This window comes from Coccinella septempunctata, chromosome 8, assembly GCF_907165205.1.
Source record: "Coccinella septempunctata chromosome 8, icCocSept1.1, whole genome shotgun sequence".
NCBI classification, from domain to species: domain Eukaryota; kingdom Metazoa; phylum Arthropoda; class Insecta; order Coleoptera; family Coccinellidae; genus Coccinella; species Coccinella septempunctata.
Window position 1 is genome coordinate 16,081,300 of NC_058196.1, and position 15,416 is coordinate 16,096,715.

Sequence of the window (15,416 nt, forward strand, 5' to 3'; positions counted from 1 at the left end):
GATTAAGAGTGATTCTGAATTTTCCATGTATGAACTGGCGAAAACCATATATGTATTCGTAAAAACCATTAAATTGAGTTTAGCATAAAAACAATAAAAAATTTTCACTTCTAAAAATTTTGGCAGAAGGCAGAAATTCGCCATAATATTGAGTTAGATCTCCATCATGTAAAATCATATGTGACGAAATGTGTGAGAAGATCTAGGGGGAATTGAGTTCTAGTCATCAAGACCTCATCGTGTCACCGAGTTCAAAGCAGTCCCAGCTATGGAGCTGTCAAAGTAGCTTAAAGAATATGAATATGATTGCTTGTGAATATGGATTACAGTGAAAATAAAAAATATGCTACTATATGTTCCTCTTATTCTTATTATGATGCTATGGATGTTCTTTCCACTTAATTCTTGAATGTTGAAAAATAAAAATTTTTACTTTCATCAATGGACCATTAGTAGGGTACATGCAGTTCTTCTAATTCGAGGATAACACATCCTGAGATTGAAAATGAAATATAATAAAATTTTTATGGATTCAAATGAGTACAGATCACTTCGTACGCCTAATTCAATGGTTGGAGATACTCAAATTCCAATACCTCTCTTCCATGAATTTCCAATATCATTTTAAATTCGACTAATTTTCAAAGTTTACAGAATTTCATTAACTGGTCTTCTCCGTCCTAACATTATTCATAGGCAACCAAAAATACCTTTATTGCATAATATTTCAGTTGGATTCATTAAAATTTTAATCATGATCGTATAAATTATTTATTACGATGCCACTTATACGATTTCCATTTTCCACCTATCTAGGCTGAATTTGAATCTCCCGCGGAATATGATTAACTCATCATGTGACTCTGCAAGATCGAATTAAAGCAGCGTCACCCATTAATATTGATTTCTAATGAGTATAACAACATTTTATAATCGATTAATACTAAAAAAATCTTCATTGAACTGATGAAAGTTTTGAAATAAACCAAATTCAACTTGTGAAAATGTGCCAATTAGAAACGTCAATCCAAAATGTCAAGATGACATCACAGAATTTATCAATTTTTGGCTTCTCATTGGTGTACGCCTGTCCCGGAATGAAACCGACCAATAGCCTGCGCAAATGTTTCTCCACTCCACTTGTAATTTCTTATCGTCATATGACCTAGCCTGGTAAAGTCGTGTCGTGTGTAGGCCATATTGTCAGTGGGTTTTCCAGTTTGGTGGTGTGTTCACTCAAGAATTTTGTCCATTTAGACCTGTAAATACTCTACAAAAATGTCTGAAAATCCAACACCAATTTACGCACCTTTCTTCGGCGTTATGGGGGCGTCAGCAGCGATAATTTTCAGCGGTAAGTACTAATACAAGTGTTATAGATCCAGTGCTCCCTTATTGATTTATTTCATTTTCCTCTTTTCCTTTGCAATTATATCATTTCGCCATTTCGCTTTTGTTGTAGATTATATAGAAAGTTTTCTACGAGCCGAAAGTTTTCCTTGGAGATCTGTATTGATTTGATTTACGATCTATTCCAACAATAGGATTCGTGATGGTCATGGGCGTTTATTATCAATAAGTCGTAAAGGATGGACCTATGGTTTTATGACCATTTCATTCTTGTGGCTTACTGAAGTTAACAATCGTTTTGGGGTTTTGTCAATGGTATTTTGAAGTACTAGTGATAGTACCTAACGATGACCTACTTAATAGTACCTTATTTCTGATCTCAAGTCACATGCTTTGTTGACTCGCCTATGAAATATTTACGTTTCATTTTATTAATTTTGTCTTCGAGTTTTTAATGCTGTTTTCACTTGATTAAATCATATTTGTGATGAATGTCACCTGTAATAACATAAATTTTCGCCAACACTATGAAAATTCAGAATCTTTAAATTTTTTATTAGCAGTACATTATTTTCTATTTTAGGTTTAGTCGTTTATTATTATTATCGATTATCTTGAAATCACCGTGAGGAGACGTTAATTCCGAAAAATAGAAGGGTGTTGGCGTTACACCTGACTAACATGTGACACTCAAGGTTTTGGAGTTCATTATAATCAGTAATCACATGAATCTGATGATCCTACTGTATCTACTGAAGGGATTTGATTTTTAACCTACATCGAAGTTCCTTCTGACTTCATTTTGATTTGTTTCTTTCCTCTTGTGTTATCTGAATTCTGAGTACTGAATAGAATTGTATATGTGACTTATCAGTTTCAATTAATGACTGGCTGGAAATTGATTGTACCGAATGATATCTCAAGTTTTATTTTGGAAGTGTTGAGAGTTCTGAATGAAATTCTTTATAATTAATCTGGATATGTGTGGATTTCAGAATGAAAACAGTTCTTTATCTATAAATCAAGAACTTGATTTGCATCCACTAGCGGTCATTAAGCATCTGTATGGAATATATGTAAAAAAAAATCTTCTCAGACTACCTATATGATCAATAAAGTAACGATTTAATATTATAATAAATTATGTGGAGGATCTTGTGACACTAGGGATTTGAATATTTTGATAGGAGTAAAACGAATAGGTATTTGCACAGAAAATGACAAGAGTTTTGAGTTTTTCTTTCCTGTGGAAAAATGGTCTTTAGCATGTGATTATTATGAATTTTTCAATTCATAAGCACTGCTACTTATCAGTTTCATTATTATGACCCTTATGGCCATTCAAACCGTTCAAGTCATAGACATAGAGACATATATGTCTATATGTCTATGGTTTAAGTAAACAATGATTGAATTCTTGAAACATGTTTAGTTCATAGAAATTCTATGCTTAAACATGGTTTAAGAATCATTGTTTACTGAGATGGTGCAAACAGCCATTAGAAATCAGTTCCAATCACTTCATTGCTTAGACACTTTCTATGGTATTTGAGTACTAAGTAAACCTCCAAAGAAGTGTTCTATAGGCTGATATTGAGAACAATCCGTAAATTTCAGTTCCTTAGAACTAACGCCTAAGAAAAAGACGTTCTCCCGAATTTTAAAGCAAAAATAATGGAATACGTTTGAATACACTTCTCTGTGAAAATAGAGCTGAAGAAAAAATGTCTGAAAGTTTCAATACTAACATGTTCACACAAAACTATGAAAGGAACAATATCATTGCCAGATGGCATTCATGTGATAGCTGTCTGCCAATTAGAATGGTTTCTTTTGTAGGATTATTTCCTACATAAACCTACCATTAGATTGGTTACTTTTTAGGGCTTAGTTCTTATGAACACTGCATAAACCCACCATTTGTTCTTAGGAGCTCTGCGTGAAACCACCATAAGTTAAGGTCCTTTAGTGCATGACTGTCATTGTCATAGCCACAATCACAGTGTCATCATAGTTTCAGTCGTTGTTTTGAATAAACGATTATATATTATGCTGGTTCGTACCAAAAATTTAAGGCAGGTTTAACTCATTAGAAATCAGGGGAATAAGTAAGCCTCAACATTAATAAAATACACGATAACGGTGTCTAGTCTAGTAACTGTGAACTGTTTAGTTTTAGTAGAACTGTTCTAAGAATGAATATTTGGCGGGTTCCACAAGACTGATTTGACTGTCCTTCGGTTTTGAAAATGAAATCACTGAAATTTTTTGATTTCTGAATATGTTAAAAGTGATAATGTGTATTATGTGTAGATGATAACGTAATGATTAATGATATCAGGAAATATAATAATTGGATTATGAATTTGAAATAAATCGATATACAGGGTGAGTGGTGACGTAAAGGACAACGGTTTAGTAGGGATAGAAGACCCCAAACCATTGTATAAAGGTCTTTATACAATGCCTCAAAGTAATGTAATGGGGGTTTAAATGTCCCATAAGGATATTGGTTTCACAGATGTCTTGAGGGTGACTCATAAAATGTGAATTTATGCCATTCAAACATGAAGCACGTCTTTATCGTTTTTTTCGCTCTTGTTAAATTTCTAGTCGAATTGTTTCTATCTCATAAATCGAGTTGTGTTTCTCACCTGACAAGTAAATTGAACTTTTTGAATACGGAACGATTTTTTTTTAGCTGAGGTAGAATTCGTATAGTAACGAGCCTGTGAAATATCAGCGAGAAATTTGTCAAATCAACGAAGATATGGGAGTTCGTACTCTTAGAATTATTTTCATAAATCTATATCTTAGAAACCAATATCCCTATGGGACATTTAAACCCCCAGTCCTCATTCAGATTGAGATCGTCTATCTCCACTAAGCCGTTTTCACTCACGTCACCAGTCGACCTTTAATCAAGCTTTGTAAAATCTGACAATTATCAAATTTATAAGGTGATATTTTTTTGCTTGTTTTTGAGCTAAATGTTTTTTCTGATTATTGGCTTGTCATGATAAAATATTGAAGGAATATTTTAATTCGGGACCATTAAAACCTCTCTTATAAAAGGTACATATCTGATTTGTGCGCTCCATGTTAATCTTTTCGAGAAAAACCATTCTTATCTCGTCGACCGTAATGATCGAAAAGACGTCAGGACATTGTTTAAACATTATTTATTTATCGATAAGGAAGATAAAACTCTTGTCACTGCGCGATAAGGCTCGTGCCCGTTATCGACTGCATTTATGTCTGACAGCTTTTGGCAACATTAGGATCATAAATAAAGAGGTTAATATGTGACTGGTATTTCAACAGTGAATTCCATTCTCCATATCATATTATGTATATTTTTTCGTTTTTCCATTATTCTCCCTCATTCTATGTGGCATGAACATAACCTGACAATCGAAACATATACCTACTACTTGCCGATAAATTTTTACAACGCGCATAACCTATAAACAGGGTATGAAATGAACAAATGGTATGAAATTGCCACAAAATATATTCAGAAATAGTTAAGAGTTCTCCACTTGTCAAAAAAAAGAGGAAATAGATTTTGAAAAAATTATCATTTGTCAGCCTTTTTTTCTCAGCAACTGAGGGTTGGTTATAATATTTTTTTTGGGCGGGGTTGTGGTGGTGCAAGCAGAGGTCGGGGGATTGAATACCTGGGTGGGAGTCCGTGCCTGTGATTTTCTTTCTGTTTTCATCTGGAATCTCTGTTCACTAAATAAAGAACTTATGGTGGTGGAGTTGATTAGGATTCGTTACCGTTAATAGCAGCAAACGCAAAGGTTGCACTGAATTTATTTCCTTGTGACGTTTTCGACAAAAAACAGACTGTCTTTCGATCTGATGAATTGTCGAAGACACACATCTTTATACAGTTACTAACCATCAGGAAGTTTATTAGTCACTTTATAGGGGAAGACCAGCGATGTAGATGAATCAACGGTTTTAAATAGTGTTAAATAAATTACTGTGAAATAAATAAAACAATGTAATCAGCGAAAGACGTTACAATACATTATCTTTTTCAGCGCTGGGTGCCGCTTATGGAACGGCTAAGTCTGGAACCGGTATTGCTGCCATGTCGGTAATGAGGCCTGAACTTATCATGAAATCCATCATCCCCGTAGTCATGGCGGGTATTATAGCCATTTACGGGCTGGTCATAGCTGTGCTGATTTGCAGTTCCATACAACCAGGCACATACACCCTCTACAAGTGAGTTTATTTATTTCTTTTTAAACAATTCATCTATCAGTTAGGGCAATCTTTATCAACAGAAATGATCTCGACCAATTTGGTAATTGAATATTTTTGAACTTATGAGCGAGCTAACAACCCAAGGTTTTAACTTGCAAAAACCAATGACTATCGATCGTGAATGTTCATATACAAGGTGGCCCATATAAAACACTCCAGGTCAGTGTTTTCATGAGTACCTATGAGATATTTCTAAATTCAATTGAAAAATCTGATGTGTCAGTTGACCCTTATTTTAATTCAGAATACCCGAGGGGATTGCCCCCCTGCTTGAGGGGATGATCGTTAACCCAAAAATTTACAATCAACAGATGTCCCCCTTTGAATAAAAATAGACCAGTGTTGACGTTTTCACGAAATACTTATGAAACTATACAGTTGAACTGTTTTTTGTGGGCTACCCGGTATGTTACATAATACCTTTTGAAACGGTTGTACCTCAACCGCCTGAAGAAGCTAATGAAGACTTGAAAAACTCAACGATGAAGACACCATTTTAAAACTCCCATATAAAAATAATAGGATTAATGCCTGCTCACCAACGATTTTAAATTTTAAGGGATACCTAAGCGCATTTACGTGACAGTTCTACCAACAATAACAATACGCTAAGTGCCACATAAATATTGTTGAGACGAAATCGTCGCTGTGTTAGTAGAATTGTCTCGTAAATGGGCTTAGGTGTCCCTTGAAATTTAGGGATCGTTGGTGAAAATTGGCATTAGCCAAGAGTGGGTCAGGCATAAAAAGAACAAAATTTTATAATCGATTGAGTTGGTAGTTTGCTATAATGCTATAATACATATGATTATGAACACATCAACACATGTGAAATCAACCAAAATGTGGTTCCTGCGAACTGTGAGTATAGAGCAAATATAATTGAATTGGATCTCGATACCTACAAGGTAGCGCTATGGTGATACCATAAAGTAAATGTGGTGTGGGTGATACTTCATAATTTCTACTAGCGTTTGATAAGGGGGTTGCATCACTTCATTCCGTTTGTGTCGAGGTGGGAGTTGTGTTGCTCTGATGAGGTCCAAAAAACCGTAACCATGGTCAGCAATGGGCTATTACAACTCTGGTGTTGTGTAATATCAATTGTGGATTAATTGTCAAGAGTTTATGTTTTTAGAATATCTCCAAAAATTAGTGTATTGGTTAAACTAAGGTTAACTCAACAAGAGGTTGCTAACCGTCTCTGGGTTTCGCGAAGTGTAGAATCGTTATCGTATTAGTGTTGCATAATATACTCATATTGGCGGTGGAAGAGAAAGTGCTACAACCTCCGCACAAGATCAATACGGATAACTGTGAAACAAAAACGTTTCACATCATCCCGAATTAATGGCTCATTCCGGCAAGCTACCGGTAGGATAGTTTTTGGTTGAAATCCTGGAAGGTTACATATCTTCAAGAAGAGCCGCCAATCACTTGCGATTGAGTAAGGATAAATCGTTGGAAACTCGAACATGAGAACTGGAACATGCATAGATGGAGAACCTATCTGTGTTCATGGATGAGTCCAGATTTTATCTGTATGAATCTGATGGGCGAATGTCTGTGTGGGGAGAATTAGGTCAACATAATGCACCATTCAATGGGCGCACAGATTATTATCCTCATTATCGTAACCATGACAGCAGTAAGGTATCTTGATTTCATGGTTCACTTTGCGACAGCCATCGACGACAATTTTATGTTAATCGACGATAATGCTCTTCCACATCAGGCCTGAATTGTCAAAGACCGCATAGAAATGCATGGTATTAACCAAATGGACTGGCCTGCTGCCCCTTTGGACCAAAATTTTATTGAACATGTCTGGTCTGAAATGTCACACCAACTACACCGCTTACCTGACCTATCGCAGACATTACAACAGTTCGCCAATGATTTAACGGACATTTGGCAAAACATTCCTTAAACTTTCATGGATAACCTCATTGACACAATGCCGAATAGAATAAGAGCACTACGAAGAGCCAGATAATAAACCTCGATTTCAGGGTGTTTGTAATAGAAGGAACATTTTATAAGTGTACAGACTCCATCAGGTAGAATCTGAATTTTGCTCATTTCTCTACTATGTTGACGCTCTAAAGCAGTATGTCTTACTGTTGCCTTTTGAGGCAGGTTAACCGCATGAACAAACTTAAATAATTAATATATTAGTACATATACAAAATCGTTTTTCATTTTCTTTATATATCATCACATTATCCACTTCAATTTTTGGGCAAAATTCGATGGGATTGAATGGGAGCTCTGTAACCGTAAGAGCTAGGGAAAAATGGATGTCACGTTTCCGACTTCGATTTTCAAAAGTTACGAGGATGTATTGATATCTAGTCAGCCTAGACCAGTTCCATGCATAAAAAAATATGTATGCGTTACCATAGCAACGAACAATAACTCATTAGAAGTGTCAGTGTGAAGTATGAGGTCAAAAAAGTAAACCAGAGTTAATAAATTAAAAGAAAGATGTCCACCGAAATTGTGAAAATCGAAAAATTGGAGTATCGAGCCATCATCAAGTACCTGTATTTAAAAGGGTTAAGAGGTAAGCAGGTTTACGAAGATATGCTTAGTACCCTTGGTGATCAATGTCCTTCGTATGCGACTGTGAAGAATTGGACTGCGAGCGTCAAAAGAGGTAAATTTTCCATTGAAGATGATGACCGATCGGGAAGGCCAGTTTTTGTGTACTGTCCGCCACTTGAGTGATGTAGTGATAAATTTTATTTTTTTTAAATATAAACTCTTTGTTTTTCTTACATACTCCAGTCCCATATTTTTTCTTATTCAGAATATACAACATACGTCTTGTCTCTAATTGTACTTCCAATAAAAGAACTCAAAAACTAGTTCGGTCAAGTTGGCAGGTCATTTCATTGATAAATAATATGATAATGAACTTTATGCTCCTAAATTGTGTCAGGTTATTAAATGACACAGACTTTGCCTTTAGTGGATTTCCTTAGGTGTTTTATACAGATATCAAAATAGATTTTGAACTAGATTTCAAAGAATAAATTATTATTATCTAATATATAAAATTCTCGTGTCACAGTTTTCGTTGCCATACTCCTCCGAAACGGCTTGACCGATTTTGATGAAATTTTTTGTGCTTATCCGGTATCTATGAGAATCGGCCAACATCTATTTTTCATCCCCCTAAATGTTAGGGGTAGTCCACCCCTAAATTTTTTTAGGAAATTATTTATATAGCAAAACAACGTTTGCCGGGTCAGCTAGTTACTAATATGAATGACTTTGAAGATTACTTTCATTCCGGATATTTGAAATTGAAAGGATGAAAAATTTGCCAATATGGAATGAATCACTTTCAAGAAATTTTATAAACCTGGATTCAACTGAAATGTGCCGAAACCTTTTAAACTAATAGATAATCTAATTACTATTACCACAGCCTTTTCAAAGGCCTTCACAAATAAGGCTGTTCCAGTACTAGTTTAGGTTGATAAACACAAAGTAGTCATGGAAATTCTCATAATTTTCCCATTGCCCTAGCATCTTATCGAATATTCGGAATGAAAGTGATCTCCAAAATCTCTGACAACCTGACAAAACATAAAATTCATTATCATATTATCAATGAAAATTACCTGCCAACTTGACCGAACTAGTTTTTTAGTTTTTTAATTGAAAGAAAAATTAGAGATACGACTCATATTCTGAATGAGAAAAAAATATGGGACTGGAATATGTAAAAACATAGGGTTCATATTTAAAAAAAAATATAAGCTACCACTATTTCACTGAAGTGGCTCACTGAAAAAAATCTTTGGCTACGCCACTGCATTCTACATGAAAAAGTGTACGTAGAATGATATATTTGTTTTTCGATATCACTGATACCTTACGTAATAGAGGCACCAGTACTAAGAGCCGAAAAATTAGTTTTCACTTATAACTTACAAAGAAAAGAAGATAGAGGAATTAGGTTTTGGCCATTAACAATAGTTTGAAAATCGAGGTAAAAAACGTACCATCCATTTTTCCCTAGCTCTTACGGTTACAGAGCCGTCATTCATTTTGCACACACTGTACTCTTATAAGGAGTCGAAATAATATTTCGAGCAAAATTTGAATCTGAGAAATTGGCTTTGCCCCTCGAAAAAATGTGTGCACTCAAGCGTTTATTTGATAAGATCTAGAAGTAGAGGATCAATTGCTGCTTGTTGTGTAGGATCCATCATCAAAATTATGAATTCTCACCGAAGACAGTTCGACATTTTATGATTTATTTTAAACCACTTAATTCACAATTTCTCAAAACTGTTCACGAAAAACGTGTGTGATTCTGAAAAGATGTTATCGAATATCAGCTCAGAATCGCCTAGTTTTACTTTTAGTCCTGTCGATTTCTTTCCACGGCATAACGAGCTCCGTCAAGAGTTTGTTATGAGAGGTGTTTCGCGTTATATTACGTTTTATTGTTTCGTCGATCGCGACGCTTCCGGATTGATTATTAAAACGCTTCTATTTTCGAAACCGTGCCCAGACTGGTAAAATCGCTTGGAAAATGTCCCGGTCTAGGGAATGAGACGGTCGAGACATTTTTTGTTTGGTCCGGCGGTGCGAATGAATGAAGGTTTCTGAGCTACATTTATCGGAAGTTAATCTATTCGATAAACCTAATGGACCGGTATCTTGTAGTTTCAGTTGTCGATGTCCGCTCGGAAAGAAAAACGCCAATAACGTCGGGTTAAGTTAACTCTAGAAATCTACCAGTTATCTGATTGACACTTGTCTAAACATTGGAAGTCATTTCAGAAACTCACACTAAATTAACAGTTTATCTCCATTCGTTGAAGTTTTCGAACTAATAAATAATGATGGTTATTGAACGAGCTCAGAAACCGGGCATGAATGTTACGGCTATCCATACTCATTATCTAAAAACTGTTAACCAAAGGTTCTCCATATTGAGAGATAACTCTCTTTGGTCTAAAATCCTATCAGAACTGCCGTGAGTGCGGCTTCTGATTGATTTAGGAAATCCTGTCGTCCGTTGGACTCAAGACAAACGTTTTGTTGCTACTACAACAGATATGTAGCATTTTTCTAGTTCAGGCAATGATTTACTGCAGTCTTGTGATCCTGTAGTACTGTTAGTGCGATAATATCGATTATAGTGGAAACAATTGTTCCAATGATGACAATTTTATTAGTTCTACATATAAATTTTTGTTTTTTATCGAATTGTTTTTAAACAACGATTCACAAGGTTTTTTTCTAAAGCGTTATCCCTTACCATCCACCAACTCTTATCATTTTAGTTTTATTCTTTATTTCATACCAAGCTTTCGGAACTTACCAATGTTATCGTATTTTTACCCCATTGTTACGTCATGAATTATAAAATTTCTCGGAAAAAGGAGAAGACAGTCGTTAGAACTTGATTTTTGTAATTTAAAATTTTCTAGTTTTTGAACTCATTTTCAATGATCTTGAACCATTTCGGTCAGAGGGTAGAACGTATCGCACTGAACTATTTCATAAAAAATAGTCTTGAGTTTGTCGAGATAATGAAAAAAAAAACAAACAAAGTTTTCATTTTTATTTCCAGTCAAAAACACCCGACCAAATTTCTGCCTTGTCACGGACCTCCGAATGTTTGATAAAGTAAATGCTATGTATGTATTTTTATGGCAAAAATGTACACTCATTTTAGAATAATTTTTTTTGTTTCATTTTAAGAATGTAATTTTATTTCGAAGTAATTTTGAGAGGAATATTTTCAGTTTCCAATTCAGGATTCAGACATCGTTTGGAACTGTAAACATTCCGCACCGTTTTTATGCCGTTCTTCAGAATTCCGTTTTTCGGTTCTGAAAAACGATGTCGCACCGTTAAAACATACTGAATTGGAAGATAACAGATTTTTTGTTCGCCAGTACAGATGAGTCGAAATTGAGAAATCTTCATCGATGAAAATTTTACCGATTTTCGACAGCCGCGCACCCCCCCCTGCCCCCTTGTAGGTATAAAAGCAGGTCACTCATTTATGATTAATTGCCTATTGAGTTAACGTTCCGTAAGCCGAGATTCCGAGAATCTGCCGTTGAACAGTTTGACTTTCTTTTCTTTTGTATTGCTATCCGGGATAGAATTTACCTTTGATTTTTTTTTCTTCTTCTTACTTTCCGTGTGCAAGTGCACGACGTGAGGCCCTATGAAAAACCACAGTTTGAGCTCCCTACTGTTACTAAGATACCCCGCTGGCGTGGATACTCGGGGGTACCGAACACACTTTGGGGTGGCTACCCTTCCTTCCTCCTTTACTTTCCAACGTTCACCTCTGCTGCTAGTACGATACCCTGCTGGCGTGGATACTCAGGGGGTGCAGAACGCACCTAGAGGTGAACCGTCGTAAGTCTGTACCGTCATAGGTTCTGGCTGGCGAACACGTCCGTAAACACCGTATCACGTTTGAGATCGGATCCCTGTTTAATTCCATCCGTTTCACGCCGTAAATTCACCACTTAATTGTTACTTGTATCTGATTCCGAGGAAAAACCTTGTAAAGTAGACTGTTTCTGTTCAACCTATTATATCGAACTTTTCACAGTACGGATTTTGTAAAGTGGCTTTTGTATTTCCTTTTACGAGTCGACAAATTAAATTTGTGTACGCTGATTTTGACTTTCACTGGTTGTCGCTAACACCCCAGACACCACGGAACCTTGTCTTCGACTCGAAGCTACCAGAGTAGGTTTGCTATGTTCCCTTCAAGAATAGCTGGCACTCGAGTAAAAAGGCGTTACACAATTTTGGAATATTTTAGAACTAATGACTACTTTCTTATTTCAACCGAAATATTATGAGGAGATCATAAAGTTGGACCAATCGAATCAATCACGATTGTCAAATTACACAATTCTCTAATTGTTTCAATGGACTCTACTAGGGGTTATCTGAATAAACCCTATGCCTAAAGTGGAACCTTCCCGAAATCATCGAAGAAAAATCAGAGAAAAGAGCCAATTTCCGATCAGTTATTTTGACATTTCATGTATTGTTGATGAATTCTCAACAATCCCAACAAACAATTCATGAAATGATAAAATTACTGATCGGACCATGCTTGGGATCCTTTTTCAATCACCAGTTACTGAACGATGCAAAAAAATCTTTAACTATATCTTTTACGGCAAGTAAGCATTTCGCGTGTGGAAAATAGGCGGTCAGTCTCCGGACTGCAGTTTATATGAAATAATCCCAACGATTTTTAAGAATGGGGCATTGCTTGTTGGGGCACTTTAAATAAAATTGTAATGGTGGGTTTATGCAGCGGTGCTATGAGCTAAAACCGGTCGTAGATTGAAGATAGCGTGCATCTTTCAACATGTAAAGAATCACATCCATGAACGTGTGGGCATGAAAGTTGAATGCGCGTTGAATGACATTTCAGTCTTCAAAGATTGAATGATGTACATGCGTACGAAATAAACGTTAGTGTGTGGACAAGGACGAGCGTTGATGAATGTCATTCTTTTCATGTTGGTAGAAGCAGGCGCTCTTTTATCTGCACCTGCGGCCGGCTCAAGAAAGAAGCAATCTGATGGGAAGATGCCGATGACGTAAACGCCATCTGTCAATTAAACTTATAAGTTCCTGTGTTAAATCTTAATAACGCTGCATAAACCCACCATGATTTCTTGTGTTTGTTACGAATCTTCCTCCAATAACACTTCTAATTCAGTGTTTTCGTACATTTCTAGCATTGTACTACGTTCTCTGCTTTCAGCTTAAACTTAATCGTATTAAACTTTTGTAAACATCCTCATCTGCTCTCGGTTAAAGCAGCATCAAAATATGCCGGAAATGGATACGTGTCAGCTGGAGATTTTCTCGATATTTCATACTAAGTTGTATTTTCACATGATGATACTGATAACTTAATTTATTTTTCAGGGGTTTCGTTCATCTTGGCGCTGGACTTGCCGTAGGATTCTCTGGATTGGCAGCAGGTTTCGCCATTGGCATAGTTGGAGATGCAGGAGTTAGAGGAACTGCTCAACAACCCCGTCTGTTCGTCGGAATGATACTTATCCTCATTTTCGCCGAAGTATTAGGTCTTTACGGTCTCATCGTCGGTATCTACCTTTATTCGAAGTAAATTTTTTTAATTTATTCATCCCATTCCTCACACTCTCAATCTTCCCCCGCCCACCAACATCCGTTCAGTTCCTCAACAAACCAGAGAAGAAATAGCCACAAGAAACTATCAGAAGTTAGCAGTCGCCTGTATCATTTTATTGACGATCAGTTTTTTAAGTTAGAAAAAGATGTTTGTCTGTCAAAGTGTAAAAATATGTATAAAATGGCAAAGCTTTGATTGAATGACCTCTAAACGATTGTTGTTAGTCGAAATATAAACGATGAATTCGCTGTGTATATAATTGAAAGGTACACCCTCGTTATTTTCGGTTAGTTTGAAGAACAGAATATTTGGGAGAACCATTTCCATGAGAAAAGGCAAAATATGTTGGTCCATTCAATAAAAAGTATTCCTTAAGCAAATTGTATTGTATAGTCATTATGTTTATATAAGTAGATAGATTTATAGGTTTCATTATTTGATATAATGATTATATCCAATTTGGCTTTATTGAGCCACATTTAAAATAATGAATAAAGTTAACATAAAGAAGCACAATTATTTTCAGTTCTGAAATTTTATTGTTCTGATTTCTCATTCATTCAGTAATTGATGTTGTTTTTAATTTAAACTCTCTTTTAAGGGCTACATATCATCGCAAAATTGTTTTTATTTCAATTTGTAGCTTTAGCAAAGTATTATTGTTCAAGTTTTGCTCATCGTTCCCAACGATCATACATACATTAAGATATAAAGGAGTTTTATTCACGAAACGTAATCGATCCCTTCTAAATTCCAATGTATCACCTTTCGGTTATTGGTCAAAACAAAAGACTGTTTGGTCAGTTTCGTTAGATTTTGATGTTGAATTTTCTGACCAGTAACCTTTCATAACAACGTGGAATATGTTCAACATCTTGGTAGAATAGCAGCCAACAAAAATAGCATTTTTATCTCTGTTTAATGTGATGCTACTTCTTTGCCTATCATAGTTTTGTGTCATGTGGCTCACTTCAGGTCAGGTCCCATTCGATTTCTAGATCAATTGTAATTGTTCAATCAACACTTGTTAACGAAACAATAGCTCTGATTCGTATTTTTCTATGTCCCGTGAATGTTAGGGAGAGAGAGTTGACAAAATTTTTGTTCAAGTATATGATTTGTACATTCCATTACTTCTGCCTTAGAGAATCTTGTTTGTTGTTTATAATTTTGACAATATGCAGAGAAAATGTAAACTTGTAATCAGAACAGAATTCTTGAGATATTAAAAACATAGATCTATTCATTGTTCATTTTTGCCTTTACATTTTTTTAAACAATCTAACAAGGTTTTCAATTTGAGATTATAACCACATATAATACAGAGTGATAATAACTCTCGATTTAGTTCATTACAAGGTAAGAATATAGAGATGTGTGCTATCAGAACCCTAGACATATTAAAACGGAAATAAGTCTATGATCAGAACCCACCGTTAGCTTGACATGGTAGGTAAGTTCGAATTTATTAGTTTTTTAAGTCTTTTGTTTATGTTTTCTCTGTATATGACTGCATTTCATGTTTGGCGTAGATGTTCTTTACAATAGAAATTTCAGTGTTGCGGGTTTTTTTGAGCTCAGAGGTTCCTTTGATTATACAGAATTTAAA

At 35.4% G+C, this 15,416-nt stretch overlaps 1 protein-coding gene across 1 annotated transcript; it reads left to right on the forward strand.

Moving 5' to 3' along the window:
* Positions 1-1,143: 1,143 nt before the first annotated feature.
* Positions 1,144-15,049, forward strand: LOC123318635 (V-type proton ATPase 16 kDa proteolipid subunit). The gene is made up of 3 exons (XM_044905308.1): positions 1,144-1,354; positions 5,403-5,589; positions 13,579-15,049. Exons 1-3 carry the CDS (start codon positions 1,279-1,281, stop codon positions 13,781-13,783), a joined length of 468 nt encoding a protein of 155 aa, XP_044761243.1. The 5' UTR covers positions 1,144-1,278; the 3' UTR covers positions 13,784-15,049.
* The last annotated feature ends 367 nt before the right edge of the window (positions 15,050-15,416 follow it).

Bases quoted from the DNA above. Each gene is read 5' to 3' on its own strand.
- LOC123318635 (XM_044905308.1), top strand. From the start codon at position 1,279: ATGTCTGAAAATCCAACACCAATTTACGCACCTTTCTTCGGCGTTATG. The intron at 1,355-5,402 runs GTAAGTACTAAT...TATCTTTTTCAG, and splicing joins AGCAGCGATAATTTTCAGCG to CGCTGGGTGCCGCTTATGGA. The intron at 5,590-13,578 runs GTGAGTTTATTT...TTTATTTTTCAG, and splicing joins GGCACATACACCCTCTACAA to GGGTTTCGTTCATCTTGGCG.